The sequence below is a fragment of the Pangasianodon hypophthalmus genome, chromosome 24 (assembly GCF_027358585.1).
Source record: "Pangasianodon hypophthalmus isolate fPanHyp1 chromosome 24, fPanHyp1.pri, whole genome shotgun sequence".
Taxonomy (NCBI): Eukaryota; Metazoa; Chordata; class Actinopteri; order Siluriformes; family Pangasiidae; genus Pangasianodon; species Pangasianodon hypophthalmus.
The window spans coordinates 5574311-5591055 of NC_069733.1; the positions used below are offsets into that span (position 1 = coordinate 5574311).

At 37.5% G+C, this 16745-nt stretch overlaps 1 protein-coding gene across 5 annotated transcripts in view; it reads right to left on the reverse strand.

The window, feature by feature from the left end:
• The window catches only part of LOC113542328 (probable E3 ubiquitin-protein ligase HECTD4), a 161291-nt gene extending 144783 nt beyond the window's left edge, over nt 1–16508 (reverse strand). For all 5 annotated transcript variants that reach the window (XM_026939767.3, XM_026939764.3, XM_026939765.3 and 2 more), the window contains exon 1: nt 15916–16508. In XM_026939767.3, the coding sequence (XP_026795568.1) occupies nt 15916–16062 (147 nt within the window). In that variant the 5' untranslated portion in view covers nt 16063–16508. The remainder of the gene's footprint in view (nt 1–15915) is intronic.
• Between the last annotated feature and the right edge of the window lie 237 nt (nt 16509–16745).

Here is a 16745-nt window from a genome sequence, read left to right on the forward strand (position 1 = left end):
TGCCTCCAATTCCTGTTCTTGGCTGACAGGAGTGGAACCCAATGTGGTCTTCTGCTGTTGTAGTCCATCCACCTCAATGTCAATGTTTTGTGCAGGCTGAGATGCTTTTCTGCTCACCATGGATGTAAAGGGTGATTACAGTTACTATAACCTTCCTGGTGGCTCGAAACAAGGTGTTCCTGTCCACAGAATTGTCGCTCACTCAATGTTTTTTGTTTTTCACACCATTCTGTGTAAACTCTAGAGACTGTTCTGTGTGAAATTCCTAGGAGATCAGTAGTTTGAAATACTCAAACCAGCCCATCTAGTGCCAACAACCATGCCACAAGAGTCACAGAGATCACATTTTTCCCCATTCTGATATTTGATATGAACATTACCTGAAGCTCTTGACCTGTATCTGGATGATTTTTTGCATTGTGCTGCTGCCACATGATTAGCTGATTGGATAACTGCATGAATGTACAGGTGCTTCTAATAAAGTAGACAGTGAGTCTATTTCAAATTGCATACTTGTGTACTATTCTAGGCCATTATTGAGTGCTAACACTAACTGCATTTCCTATTACAGTTAGTGTTTGAATTTTAAAAACCTCTCATGTATGCTTCAATCTTACTTGAAAGGTCTGTTTTGCATACCAGTCTTCTGGATTTTCTAGATTAATAAATACTTTTGAATGTAAGGCCAGAGTTTTTGATCTGAAACCCGGCTTATTACAACAATCATGACAACAGCAGATAATTTTAAAGAGAGAAAGAGCTTATCAGTGAGGTCACAACCCATAGTTTGGGAAACCCTGGCATAAACCTGGGGTTTAGCTAAATTTATTTACAAATTACTATTGACTGTATAACACTCGAAGTAGCTTTGTTACATTTAGCCAGACACTCCTTTTTAAACATACTCCCTAGACAGAGTGCAATTCTCTATTCAGATGAGTAACTTACTGCAGGTGTCAGAGTTAAATGAAAATCACGGATAACAGCAATTTTTTTCCTCAAAATAGGTTGAGTGTAAATGTTGATTGCTGTTTACCACCATATTTCCAGTTAGTACATTATACTAGCCAGTTACATTACTTTGATTAACATGACTGATTAGCCAATGTCAGCTAGCAATCAAACAGAAACTCAGTCAGTCATGACTCAAAGCTCTAAAATATTTTTCTGACTACAGTTAAGGTAATATACTTGCACAAATTATACAACTACAAATTAGATTTTATATATTAATAATGCTGTACTTGCCACTTTGAGATAGCATTCAATGCACCATTTTAAGCACTTTATACAGATAATGGCTTTCCATATGCACACTACCAACTTGAATTAGGGGTATGACCAAAGTGGTTGGGCATGAGGTGGACCCACTGGGTGACCGGCAGAATCAACTGTGCAAGCTGTGCATTCATAAAAATAAATTTTAAAAAAATGCATATTCTAAAAAACATTTGCATCCAACTCGTGCTCTTGAGTGTGTGACAATTTATGCATATAAAGACTTACCCTAATGTAAACCTTGACTTTAAATCATATAATTCGCATGGATTAGTGCTTTTTATATATGGAATATACTATAGAGTTTAATTTTATTTAATTTAATTGCTTATTTTTTTATTACGTTTACAGCACATAGTAGACGCCCTTATCCAGAGCGACTTCAAGACCAAAAATATATCCTCATGATAGTTTATTAGGTTTATTCTTAGGACTAAGAATATCAAGAAAACTTGTCATTTCACTTCTGAAAAAGTCATTTCATAATAACAATTAGAGAATGAATGAAAAAAATGAATGAAAAAAAAAATACAAGCAAGCCAACACAAACCCATAAATTAGGACAAATAAAATTAATTATTAGATTACAACAAAAGAAATAGAGCCATATAAACTGAAGATGGGCCACATAGCCATAAGCCCTAAACTAATGCCTCAGCTGACGGTGGCTTTAGCCAGTGCTTATTATTATTATACATTCCATGTTTTTATTGACTTAGAAGTAAATCAAAATAATTTCCACTTCTGCCTTTCAAGGTTTACCCTGATGCTCCCAGCAGTCTGTGCACTTTAACTATTATGGAGATTTTGGGTGTCATTAACTATTATGGAGTTTTTGGGTGTCATTAAATGCAAATGAATTCTGTTGGAAATGCGTGTTGCACTTTACAGGTGATCCACATACCCAAGCATGAAGAAAATCAGCATTTCTGAAACTTTTGTATAACCGGCAGACAATTTTAGCTTGGTTTGGCTTATGCAAACATTTACACACAACTTTACTATAAGATTGATAAATGGCCATTGGTCCATTACAGACAACTCCACAGTAAGGATTGATGTAGAGATATGTATGTTTGTCAAAGCAATATAAATTAGGTATGTTAGTTGACTAGCAAGCTAAGCTTGTTAAATTCTTAGCATGCAAATTTTACTGATATGATACTTAACTGAACTGAAATGGGCACTGCAAAGACAAAGCTACTCAGACCAGAATTAACCTTCCTAATTACCCGTAACCACAGGTGTCTTCTGTTGGCTTGGAAAAGTGTCCGATCTGATTTGACATTTTAGAAAACAAAGCCTGGCTTGCTTTTAAAATTCACCAAATTCCTGTTATGTTTTCCATGATGTCACAATGTTATCACATCGTATATCACATTATCCCATACCACTGTGTTTTATTTCCGGGAATAAGCATCAGCATGAGAGGAATGTGTCTCACTCAAAGGTCTGCCTTGTTTGATCACAGTAGGGATTCCCAATGGTTGAATACGCACTCGTGTATTGCATGCTGGGTATTACAGTTTTACTACTTTAATGGGTGAAAACAGAAAAACAACACAAAATCACAAATTCTGTTAAAATGCTGATATTAAGTGATACAATCCCATGCAACAAAATAATAAATACATTGACAAATAAATTAAATTCTAGTTTTATGCCAGAATTGTCCTTTAATTCAAATAATAATAATAATAATAATAATAATAATAATAATTTTGTAGCACACAACCCAACAAAGACACAGGCGACACTATCAGGATTTTGCATGTGCTCTCCCAAGCCTAGTGTGGACTGCTGCTTAAGGTTTTGCAGTGCTGAACTGGTGGATTCAGGAATCAGCAGAAAAAGAAACTACAATACACAACTTATTTCCAAGACATATGCTTGATTTTATCTGCAATGAAGAGCACCCCCTTGTGGCCAATTTAAGCGAGACCGCATTTACTAACTGGTCCTTGAATGGTAACCATTCAAGTTTTGGGAGGATAGCTCAGTATTACCTCTGTCAAATGCCTGCTGAAACTTGATGTTTTTTAAATAATCAGGTCATCAACAAAAATCCACTTGCAGATTAGCACAGAGATGCAGTACACCAAATTTAAGCTCAGTTGGACATACGGTTCCCGAGAAACACTTATCTGAATTTACAGTGGATATAAAAAGTGTACATACCCGTCTTAAAACGGCAGGTTTTTGTGATGTAAAAAATAAAATCAAACCAAGATAAATCATGTCAGAACTTTTTCCACCCTTAACGTGAAATTACAAAGTATAAAAACTAAGTGAAAAACAATTGGAAACATTTTAGGAAAAAATAGGAAAAATAAAAAATTTACAACAAGCTGGCTGCATAAGTGTGCACTCCCTTTTATAATTGGAAATGTGGCTGTGTTCAGAATGAACACTGATCACATTCAATCTCGTGTTCAAAGTAATTATTATACAGCTGTTAATGAAATTATTCTGATTAACCCCAACTAAAGACCAGCTGTTTCTATAGGATTTTCTTGGTTTCATCTGACTGCTGAAGCCATGGTATGCAAAGCGTTTACAAAGCCTGTACAGAGTCCCACTGTCAAAAGGTATCGATCAGGAGAGAGGCACGAAAATTTCCAAAACATTAGATGTACCATGGAACACTGTGGAGGCCATCATCAACAAGTGGAGAAAACGGAGAACCACAGTGACATCACCAAGAACAGGACATCCCTCCAAAATTTATAAAAGGACAAGACAAAAACTTAACAGAGAGGCTGCAAATAGACGTATGGCAACATTAAAGGAGCTGCACTAATATCTGACAAGTACTGATTACTTTCTGCATGTGACAACAATCTTCCATATTCTTCATGTCTGGGCTATAGGGTAGGGTGGCTAGACGGAAGCCCTTTCTCACACACACAAAAAAAAATAAAAAGAAAAAAGAAAAAAAAAAATCGTAGCTCCAATTCCAAAAGGTATAATAATTCCATAATTCCAAAAGGTATGTTTGGTGCGCAAAAAAAAAAAAAAAAGAAAAAGAAAAAAAAAAAAAAAGAAAAAAAAAAAAACACATCACCAAAAGAACAGCATACTCTGTTCACAGTATACCCTGCACACTTATGCAACCAGGTTATTGTAAGTTTTTTATTTTTATTTTTTTTCCACTTAACTAATTGTCAATGGTTATGCTCCAAACTTTGCACATCACCTCAGAATCCTTTGCCATACATTTAAAGTTTTGTGTAATTCCGTGCAGGCATTCATGAAATACAGCTGTTTGAGAAAACTAGCTCCACCCCATTTGGGTTGATAGGCAGGTGGCAGCCAGAGTGTTTACAAACTTCAACGTTTTTGATAATTATTAAGGATCACACTCTCCTGAGAATTTTAACACCAAATATGTGGCAATCCAACAAAAATCCTAGGACTAGTTTGAAAAAGTATGTTTTGCAAATTATTATAAATTAGAGTGGGTGGAGATAAATGATTCACTCAAGCAAATTTATATTGCATGAGCCAAGGAATTAGCACAAACAAGAAATTTCACTGTGGCTCCAAGAGATATGTTCCTTTTTATAAGAAAAACATAAATTGCACCCCCAGTGGTCATTTGAGTGAGACTGCATCAGACAGTATTTGGTCCATACTTAAGCCTATCATTTCAGTTCCGTGATAATAGCTGAGTGTTAACCCTGTCAAAAGCCAACTGAAATCTGATTGGCCTGTGGCGACCATGTTTTTTTAATTAATTAGGTCATCATCAAAATTACAGATTAGCATAATGATGCACCATACCAAATTTCAGCATGATTGGACCTTAGTTCAAGCCCCCTCTGCAAGGCCACACCCAAAACTTTGCAAATGACCTCAGAATTTTGTCCTGTATATACCCTTTAAGTTTCATCTGGATGCACACAAGCATTCATGCCTCGTTAGTATTGACTGACATGTGGCGGCCATATTGTTTACAAATGTCAACATGTTTTTGATAATTATTGATGTTCACACTCCTGAATAGTTTGACACCATGTTTGTGAAAATCGGTCAACAATCCTAGGACTAGTTCACTAAAGCAGGTCTTGCAAATTATGCATATTAGCAAAAAATGCATCATGGCGGAAATTAATGGACAGGGTCTAGCTAAATTCAACAGAAGCCAAGAAATAAGCGGAAAAAGAATTTTGAATGTACGACTTACGGTTCCCGAGATGTAGGACAAAATATACTGAATTTCATTGTTAATATGTTGCATCTCATTTTTTCAACAGTACGTTTTTGCATTCGAATGTGCATTCTTATCTAAAATACGACAAATATTCGAAGTTCGAATTTTAATTTGACAGCCCTAGAGCAGACAATAGGACAGAAGCTGCGTGAATGGTTAAATGTTGGTGACCTTCATTCTTATGTAAACAAACACGCATGTAAACACAATGGGCAACAGAGGTCAGCAAAAATGATCAAGGTCATGTCCACATATGAGATGATAGGTCAGATTTGAGATGATAGATGAGATGATTTCAGCTTTCATTTCCTGATATTTACATCTAGATATGTTAAAGAAATTAGAACATGTCACCTTTTTGCCAGACCACCCAATTTTTAGATGAGCAAAAGCGTTGGACCAAATGGTCTTAAAGTAAATAACACTTAATATTTGGTTGCATATCCCTTGCTTGCAGTGAATGCATCAAGCTGGCGACCCAACCCCAAAATGTTGCATTCTTCTTTTGTGATGCTTTTCCAGGCTTGTACCACAGCTTCTTTCAGTTGTTGTTAGTTTTGAGGATTTCTCCCTTCAGTCTACTCTTCAGGAGGTGAAATGCATGCTCAATTGGGTTAAGGTCTGGTGACTGACTTGGCCAATCTAAAACCTTCCACTTTTTCCACTGATGAAGTCCTTTTTTGTGTTGGCAGCATGTTTTGGGTCATTGTTTTACTACATGATGAAGTTCCTCCCAATTAGATTGGATGCATTTCTGTGCAGACTTCTGGCAGACAGAATGTTTCTTCTGCTGCTACCATCATGAGTTATATCACCAATAAAGATTGGTGAGCATACTCCTGAAGAAGACTTGCAAGCCCAAGCCATGACATTACCTCCACCATGCTTAACCGAAGAGCTCGTATGTTTTGGATCATGAGCAGATCCTTTCTTTCTCCACACTTTGGTCTTTCCTTCACACTGGTAGAGGTTAATCTTGGTTCCAGAACTTTTCGGGATCATCTCTGTATTTCTTTGTGAATTCATATCAGACCTTCTGATTCTTACTGCTGATGAATGGTTTGCATCTTTTGGTATGGCCTCTATATTTCTGTTCTCAAAGTTTTCTTCAAACGGTGGATTGTGATACTTTCATCCCTGCCCTGTGGAGGTTGTTGGTGATGACAGTGACTGTTGTTTTTGGGGTTTTCTTTACAGCTTTCACAATGTTTCTGTCATCAACTGCTTTTGTTTTTCTTGGCTGACACAGCTTGGAATGGCTCTGATAGATTTTCTCTCTTTTCTCAGCTTCAAAATGGCTTGCTTTTCTCCCACAGACAGCCCTCTGGTCTTCATGTTGTTTTATCCTTGTGAAGACTGCATTTGTTGTTAACAAGTGAAACCCAGAACTCAAACCAAGAGGAGACATTCAGAGCTACTAATTGATTAAACAATCAATCTAACTGGCAACAAGAAACACTCATCAGTCACATGTTCCAGTATTTTTGATCATTTGAACAAATGGGTGGGTTCAAACAAAAGGTGCCATGTTCTAAGTTGTTTTACACATCTAGATGTAAATATCAGGAAATGAAAGCTGAAATTCTGATCTATCATCTCATTATCATCTTTTGATCTAAACCCCAAATGTCTTCAGTGTATAGGAAAAATAATTGACCTTGCCATTGCAATACTTTCGGAGGAGGCTGTATATTTAATTGTCTCCATCAGAGATGTTCAAAACAGCTTTCCCTTCTCCAACACACCTGATTCATCTAATCAGCTAACTAACAGCCCTTCTGGAAGACTACACACTCCTTTATTACCTTAAAAACTGAACATGTCCTCACTGGAATATCCTAAAGTCACAAAATAAATTAAACACCAGAATTATCAAGTTCCCAGCTAATTTTAGGTCAATCTAATACACTTGAAAAAATATACCAAAATGTTAAAGCTTTTTAGAAAATAATTATTTAACATTTCAAATTCCTTTTAAACACTATACATTTTACAACTGAGACAGACTGATGAAACATTTATATACATATACAATGGATATAAAAAATTCTGCACACCCCTGTTAAGGAAGTGTTGGCTGAATGGTTAAGGCTCTGGGTTACTGATCGGAAGGTTGGGGGATCAAGTTGCAGCACTGTCAAGCTGCTGCTGTTGGGCACTTGAGTAAGGCCCTTAACCACATCTGCTCCAGAGGTGCCATATCATGGCTGACCCTGTGCTCTGACCACAGCTTCCTAGCAAGCTGGGATATGTGAAAAACTGCAATTCATTGGCTCTGTACTCCTACTCTGCAATAAAGTTGAATCTTAACTTAAAATGGCAGGTTTTTGTGAAGCAAAAGCATGACACTAAGATAAATCATGTCAGATCTTTTCTCACCTTTAATGTGCAATTGCAAAGTACACAAATAAAGTGAAAAACAATCAGAAACTTTTACAGGAGGCAAAAAGGAAAAAAAAAAACTTACAATAACCTAGGGTGTGCACACTTAGGTTGTTGTAACCCCCCCCCCCCCCCCCCCCCCCCCCCCATTTTCCCCCTAAAATGTCTGATTGTAATTTCACATTTAGAGTGGAAAAAGTTCTGACATGATTAATCTTAGTTTCTTTTTTTTATTCAAAAAAACCTGCCATTTTAACAGGGGTGTTTAAACTTTTTATATCCACTGTACATTACCTTACATAATTTTAAAACACGCCTCCTCATAAGCTGTAAATAGAAACTTCCATCATCAGACGTCCATCATTTTGTTGTCCAGGGCAATTAACCGGACAACAAAACCAACTGCCAACACAAGCACTATAATTAATATTATTATTAGAACAGTAAAGTACTCTACCAACACAAAAGCCACTATTACTGGGTAGGTCCTCCTTTTGCTCTCAAAACAGACACAATTCTTTGTGGCATGAATTCAAGAAGATTATTCTTTTGAGTTTCTGGTCTAGATTGTTGATATGATTGCATCATGCAATTCCTGCAGATTTTTCAGGTGTACTTTCATACTGTCAATCTCCCTTTCTACCACATCCCAAAGGTGTTACACTGGCTTCAGATCCGGCAACTGGGAAGGCCACTGAAGAACAGTGAACTCATTGGCATGTTCATGAAACCACCTTGAGATGACTTTTGCTTTGTGACATGGTGCATTATCCTGCTGGAAGTAGCCATTAGAAGATGGGTAAAATGTGGCCATGAAGGGATGCACATGGTCAGCAACAATACTCAAACAGGCTGCGGCATTCAAGCGATGATTGAGTGAAGTGTGCCAAGAAAACATTATCCACACCATTACAACACCTCCACCAACCAGGACTGTTGACACAATGTGTTTTTCCTGTCTTCAACTGTCCATTTGGTGAGCCTGCATCCAGTGCAGCCTCAGCTTTCTGTTCTTGGCTGTCAGAAGGGGAACCCAATGTGGTCTTCTGCTGTTGTAGCCCATCTACCTCAAGGTACGACATATACATTCTGAGATGCTTTTCTGCTCACCACAATTGTACAGAGTGGTTATATGAGTTACTGTAGCCTTTGTCAGCTCAAACCAGTCTGGCCATTCTCTATTGACCTCTCTCATCAACAAGGCATTTCCATCCACAGAACTGCTGCTCACTGGACATTTTTTCTTTATTGCACCATTCTGAGTAAACTCTAGAGCCTGTTGTGTGTGAAAAGGAGATCCCAGGAGATCAGCAGTTACAGAAATATTCAAACCAGCCCATCTGGCACCAACAATCATGCCACAATCAAAATCATCACATTTTTCCCCATTCTGATGGTTGATGTGAACATTACCCAAAGCTGCTGGCCCGTATCCACATGATTTTATGCAATAACTGCTGCCAGATGATTAGATAATTGCATGAATGAGTAGGTATAAACGTGTTCCTAATAAAGTGATCAATGAGTGTATGAGGCTAAATAAAATTCTTTTTTTTTGGTGATGTATTTAATAAAATTACATTTTAAAAACATTTCATTGAAAATAATGGGTTACAGATTTGAGACTGAAAAATCAGAACTGCACAATATCAAAAAAATGCAGTGTGCGATAAATTTGTAGGATGATGTGAAAGATATCGGATGTGTTAAATCAGAGATTATCAGGCTCAATATAAAAATTTCCAATTTATTTTAAAAACAATGGGCCTTATTTGTCAAGCTGGATACAAACGGATTTATGCATAAATCATTCGTAGGAACATTTACATAAGAAATCTAGCATTCATGAAAATCCTGTAAGTTTGCACAAATGTTCATATCCTACTCATGCTCCTGAGTGTGTGTAAATTTGTGCATAAGAATTAGTACTAACTAATTTGAAACTGATCAATCAAGGTTTACATCATTTAATTTGTGGTGAGTTGCTGCACTTTTATATACAGATTACACTGTCAGGTTTAAACTGCTTATTTATTTCAATTACGCCCACAAATTTAATGAAGATTTTGTGATACCCAGACTTTTCATATTAATGGCATTAACTAAAGAAATATTAAATATGAAAAAATAAAGAAAGCAAGTCAAATTAAATCCAAAAATTTATAAATAAGACCAGTCATTCAATCAAGATGAAATAGAGCTGTATAAAAGGAGGAAGTGCTGTAATGGCTTACATGGTGTCCAAGTCTGTACCGTTTGCCATGGCATCTTCTTTAACTGCTGTGCAACACTTTATTGGAGCCAGCACTAAGTGAGCTGGCTACAAAATACAGATTTCTGTCAATTAGGCCAAAAGTGAGGCATCCAGGATTTGGGTCAGTAAAAACGTTTTAGATTTTCCAACCAAAAATAAATGTTACAGAAGAATGTTTGTATGTCAGTGAAGAAAGTAACATATTACGTAACAGACCACTTTTCAGACAAAATATGAATGCTGGCTGTGAGGCAAAAGATGATGTTTTCAGAGTGTTCAAATTCAGCATTCAGCCTCAGTGGTCTGACACACTAGTGACACACTAATTTGAATTTTTAAGATTTGTATTTAGAGTTCTGATTTTTTTTTTTTTATCTCAAAACCATTACCTGTAATTTTTAATTTTATGTTCAATATTAGACATTACCAATCTAATACAAATCTTACCCCTAATTTTAAACAAAGAAAAAACACTGATAAAAATGTAAATATATTTAATATACACCAAAGAAAAAAAAATTATTTAATGCTTTTTTTAAAAGCAGGTTAGCATTTTTCCACCTCAGAAATATCGCTAAGATTAGAAATATGCTTTCGCTAAGTGATGCTGAAAAACTAGTCCATGCATTTATCACGTCCAGATTAGATTACTGTAATGCTTTACTATCTGGATGTTCGTCTAGATGCATAAATAAGCTTCAGATACTTCAGAACGCAGCAGCAAGGGTCCTTACTAGGACTAGGAAGTATGAGCATATCACGCCAGTCTCATCTACATTACACTGGCTCCCAGTAAGATTCCGCACCGATTTTAAAATATTACTCGTAACCTATAAAGCATTAAACGGTCTCGCTCCGCAGTATTTAAGCGATATGTTAGTACCTTACGTTCCGCCGCGCCTACTTCGCTCTAAGGATGCAGGCTGTCTATCAGTACCACACATTGCCAAAACCACGGCGGGGGGCAGAGCTTTCTCTTACCAAGCCCCAAAATTATGGAATAGCCTCCCAGTTAATGTACGTGAAGCAGACACGGTCTCAGTGTTTAAGTCGAGGTTGAAGACTTATTTATTTAACCTAGCATTTAGCGACTAGTGTTTTAGTGCTTTAGACAAAGGAGTAGATCTGGGGGACTCGTGGATGTTGAGTGTTATGGTGATCTGGTGTGTTTGGATCCTGTCTTCCTCACTCTCGTTAGTCACTCAGGTTTGTGACGGCAGAGTGACTGTATGCCTTACATATTGGGGATCTCTCACGTCTGTGTTTCCCCCTGGTTCTCCTTTTAGTTTTAGTTATGCTGTTATAGCTAGTCCTGCCGGAGTCCCCTGCACTCCTCATTAAGGTTTATCTCCACACGGTGACTGTGAGTGTACCTAACCACTTTCCTTCTCTTTCTGCCGAGCTACACTCCCGAGCTGCCGGTGATCCAGACCCCCCCCCCCTTCACTCTGGACCTGTCCACCGGCAATGCTTCACACTGCCACGAAGACGCTTCAGCTGTTTTCTATGGACTACACAAACGCACATTGTACACACACACACGCGCACTACAGTGTAAACCCATATGAGGATGGGTTCTCTGTTGAGTCTGGTTCCTCTCAAGGTTTCTTCCTATCACCATCTCAGGGAGTTTTTCCTTGCCACCGTCGCCCTGCTTGCTCATCAGAGACGTCACACACACACACTTCACTTTACTTTTGTTTGTGTAAAGCTGCTTTGAGACAATGACCTTTGTAAAAAAGCGCTATACAAATAAAAATGAATTGAATTGAATGTGTTGTATAAATAATTTTGACACACAAAATTCATATTATACTTTTGTTAGCTTCCAAGTTTCCCTACAAAGTCTCTGATGTTTTGGCCTAAACTCTAGATCGGAGGAGTGTACCACGAAGCAGGATTGCAGGGTTAATGAGTTAACTTTGGCTAAAACTCTGACTTAACCGTACCATGACGATGGCTAACTGACTCCACATGCCGAACTTGCTCTGGGGAAGGTTAAGTAGAATTTAACGACACTGAGCATGTATAAAGCCTACCTCCTGTCCAATCAGAGAGCTAGAAAGTAAGATTGTGTGCGGTGAGGGTTTTCTGTTTCTTCTGTAGCCTATTAGAATTTCTCAGAGTAATCGCAGCACTGGACTGCACACACATCACTATTAGAGCATCCCTGTGGGTGCATGAATATAGAACCCCAGAAGACCTTTTTCCCCCCTCTATTGGGATTCTCAAGTCACACTTCAATTATTTAAGACTGTTAAGTGTGGACCCAGCCAAGGCATGTGTATAAGCACAATCATGAAGGAGAAACTCCCAGATTTGGTGCATCCTGTCACCATGGAACAATCAGACTGATTTGCTGAACAATTCTTTGTTACTTAATGAATTTATGTTACAGTTCAAACACCAAACATTAAACAGTGGCCAAAATATTTATTTGACCAATTATTTTGTAATTTAGTGATTAGTTTTTCTGCAAAGGAGAAGAAGCAAAGGAAAGGTCACATTAAGATATTAAGATTATGTACATTAAAGTCCACTTCAACCTGGCAATACTATACCATTTTTCAATAATCCAGTTATTCAATTTACAGTTTGATTTATTTAAATTGCAAGAGGTTATACTCTATGTCTCTTTCTAGGGTTCTTCTGTATATCACCAGTACATTAAAAACTACCCACACCTGGGAGATGTTCAAATGCTCAATAATTCAGATTTTTTAAAATATTGATTAACTCTGAGGTTACCCTGCTATGCCTACAGGAGGAAGTCTGTTGCTGTGTACACCATGGATTAAGCAGGAAAAATAATATTGCTACTAGAGAAATTTGAACTTACCCGACTTTATTGTAGAATACTGTGGCAATTTCATGTGAAAGCAGTGAATGAGTACCCACATAGACCTCTCAGATCACACAGATTGTATCATGATTATCATCTTTGACCCCACCACTTTGGGGAATCTGTAATATGTTCAAAGTTGCCTACAATAAATGTATTGAATACATTAAACTCACTTGTGCTCGAACAATAGTCACCTCATGTGTAGTGCTCTGAAGCTATAGCAGTCTTATTAAACAAAGAGAAAAAAGATGACTTGTTAATGTTTACACAACTATTAAAATAAACATTTTATTGCATCATAATTATTCTATTCTATTCAACTTCTGCATCATACTTTGATATGCTGGAGCCATCTGGGTCAGAAGAGGTAATTCAGAGGTATGGTCCTCCATTAAAGTGCCAATTCTTTAACCAGTGTATAATCTGGAGGGAGGAAGGCCCACCATCATTTTTTAAATTCTTTTTCCTATTAGTTGTAAGAAATATCACCAGAGCATGTTCTCATAAGCACAACAATCAGATAAAGAAGAGAGTATATGGAGAACAACTTTTAAACAAGTAGCTTAAGACCACTAGTTACCATCATGTATAATATTTTTATATTTTTATGTTTTTCTTTATCTGCTGCCAAGACTGCCTAACACAGTTGGGATTGCAGCCACAATTATTAATGACAATTTACTGCTAGTTATTTTATTTGCAATCACAGTTACTTTAATTGCCATGTGAATTAAAATAAAATGTTATCTGTTATAACTTAGGCATTTACAAAGTCAGGAAGCCGTTGTAATACAGGGTGTCCCAAAAGTTTCCATACATAGAGGAAATTAAGACTTTTTACCAAAATGTCTTCCAAAATTTTTCATACTTAGTTTATGTTATATTTTTTCAGATAGCCTTTAAGAAGGCCTTTGATAAAAGAAGAATGTATTGAAATTATTCTCATGGCTGGATCAGGAAGCTGTCGCAAGGTTCCGATGGACATGCATAACACAAGATGTGTTAACACAAGTTCATCATGAGTGGGAGCGACGACTCTGTGTGTGTTTACAAAGAAATGGTAATCATGTAGAAGATGTTTTGAAAATAAAGTTACATTTTGCTAAAAAGTGTTAATGTCACCTACGTTTAAAAAAAAAAAAAAAAAAAAAAAAACACCTTAATGAACTCCAGCTCCAGTTTTTACAACAAGCATTTGAGCCAGTGGGAGCACCACCCTTTTTTTAAAGCCAGTTTAAAGCTCAATTTAACGAGTTGTTAACCCACATCTTGATACTGATTAAGCCTGCGTGTAAATGTTTGGTTAAGTGAAGCTAGCTGTCATACTGAAACCCCAAGGTTTTTAAGCTTGCTTTATGGTACAGCCATCGGGGATGATCTTATCCAGAAAGGACCAGTGCAGCTGCAGGTTTTCATTCCAATCAAGCAGGAGCCACATCTGATTCCAGCTGTTTAATCAGTGACTTTCAACAGACTATCAGGTGTGGCTTCTGCTTGGCTCAAAGGAAAACCTGCACCCACACCGGCTGTTTCTGGATAAGATTGGAAACCCCTGCTCTAGATAATTTCCTAGAATCAAATCCTAGATACAGCCCTCAATGTAGTGCATGTCCAGTACCTACACAAGTTTGTCTCAGTTCTATAGTATTCTTCAGCTATTCTAAAACACCACTTTCTTTTCTTTGAATATAATTTATATTTGAACAAACATGGCACAGTTTTGCTTGAAAAAGCCCAGTGTTACACTGGGGTCTGTCCTAAATGTCTCAAATTTGACTTCTGTAACAACATCACATTCTACACTGTGTGTCCTATTGCCATTCCATTATCTTCCCTCCATCTCTTACAAGGTTATTATAGTCCTCTGGAGGTTCAGGTTGCAAATCACTGTAGACTTGGCTATGCTTAAACTGCAGTAAGGTTAAATGGACATGTCATGTTCATGACACTACTATTTCGGCATGAATTACGTTGGATAATTAACTTTAGTAGTAAATAAATAAATAAATAAATAAATAAATAAAGTCCTGCATAATACTGAGGTCAACAGTTTGTTCTAATGCAGAAAGAAACAGCTTCCATCTTAGATTTACAACTGTACTGTTGTTCTGAAATGCTAAACTGTATTTCCATAAAGGGAATGAGAGTATAAGTGTGAGTATAACTTTACTAATTGATAACTCTTGACAGGAGCAACTGGCCTAAAGTGTCAGGGATTAGCTGCTTGCCAAGCTATATTTAGATGAAAGATGCTGACTGTCTACACAAAGCACCCAAGGTAGCGTACATAGCTGTACGAATTGCACCGAAAAGACACGAATAATCTAATTAACTGACAATAAAACAGTTTCCCGTGTTTTTCCATTTGTAATCCAACAAGCTGTAACACTAATTACGTTAACTCACGCCCTGCGTGGCTGAAAAACTGCTAACATCATGCTCAAACACCAGCTTTGATTCCAGGTGACATACAGTAGTTAGCTACACAAATTATGTGGTTGGCTAGCGGGCTAGATTTGTTAACATGAGCTTCCAGGTCTAGCTAATATCTGATTACCGTCATACAAAGTGAATAAAAAGCTTATGTAACAGAGCCTGAGCTAATCGGTCAGCTTTGATAACTTACACAGGTTTAGCGAGGAAGCTACACTACCAGCCGGCTAACCTCGTCTACGCTTGTTAACTAGTCAGCAGTATAATCTTACATGGTTACCGTTATAAGGGAATGTTTTTCCGCAGTTTGGCTAACTAGCTCATGACGGGCGATCAGACAGAGGCGTGTTTACAGGGCAAGCATCCGCCTGTCAGATGAAGGTGGAAGTCCACACTGGTGGCTATGAGCCACCCCCAACGCCTCAGCCTGGCCTACAACTATCAATAATAGAGGACGATTCAAGTCATAGTTTCAATGACTAACTTAAACAAGCAAAGGGTGAAGTTTACCTCCTGCTCGGTGTCTCCTTGTTCAGAGACTCCAAGTTCGCTGGGCAATTCGGCGAGGTCCGTGACCCGCATCAGCCCATCGTGAAGAAAAATAGTCTCTTCCTTCACGGACAACCACTGGGTCGAATCCAGGGCCCCTGATCCCATCTCTCTCCCCCGAAGAATACCCTTAACCTGACGAACATTAAAACTAAGTATCCGACGTTTTGACTAAGCTCTAGCCGGTTGTATACGTTATGCTGTAATTCAACTATTCGAGAAACTATAGCGGTACTAGTGTCGACTCCGCCCGTTTAGCCAGCTATCTGCCTTTAGCTTTAGCTCGAGAAGCTACAATGAGCGCTAACTATAGAAAGCCGACCTGCTACTCTGCTTAAGCTCGCAAATTTTACTCCGGTATTTCAGAAAGATGACAGGTCGTCAGATATACTCTCCTACACAGTGCAATGCAACCAGTTAAGCAGCATACACAGACTCTATATACTGTTTTAATTATCCAACGCTTGTTTATCTATTTGTAAGCTAAGATAAACCTATAATGGTGTCAGTGTGACGCCATGATGCTATATTATTGGAAGCCAAATTTTTCCCAGCGTTCACTGCGGCTTTGCATAAACACACAGTTAAAAAGCACCAATGAGAAATCGGATTAAATATCTTAAAATAGAGAGCATGTAAAGCCGCTTTTTTTATATTATTATTAATAATAAGAATAATAATAAGAATAAGAATAATAATAATAATAGCATATTTGTCGTAGAAAAAATAGAAAAAAATATTGTTATGTTATAGCATATCCACAGAACCACAGCAACCCTGAACAAGATAAA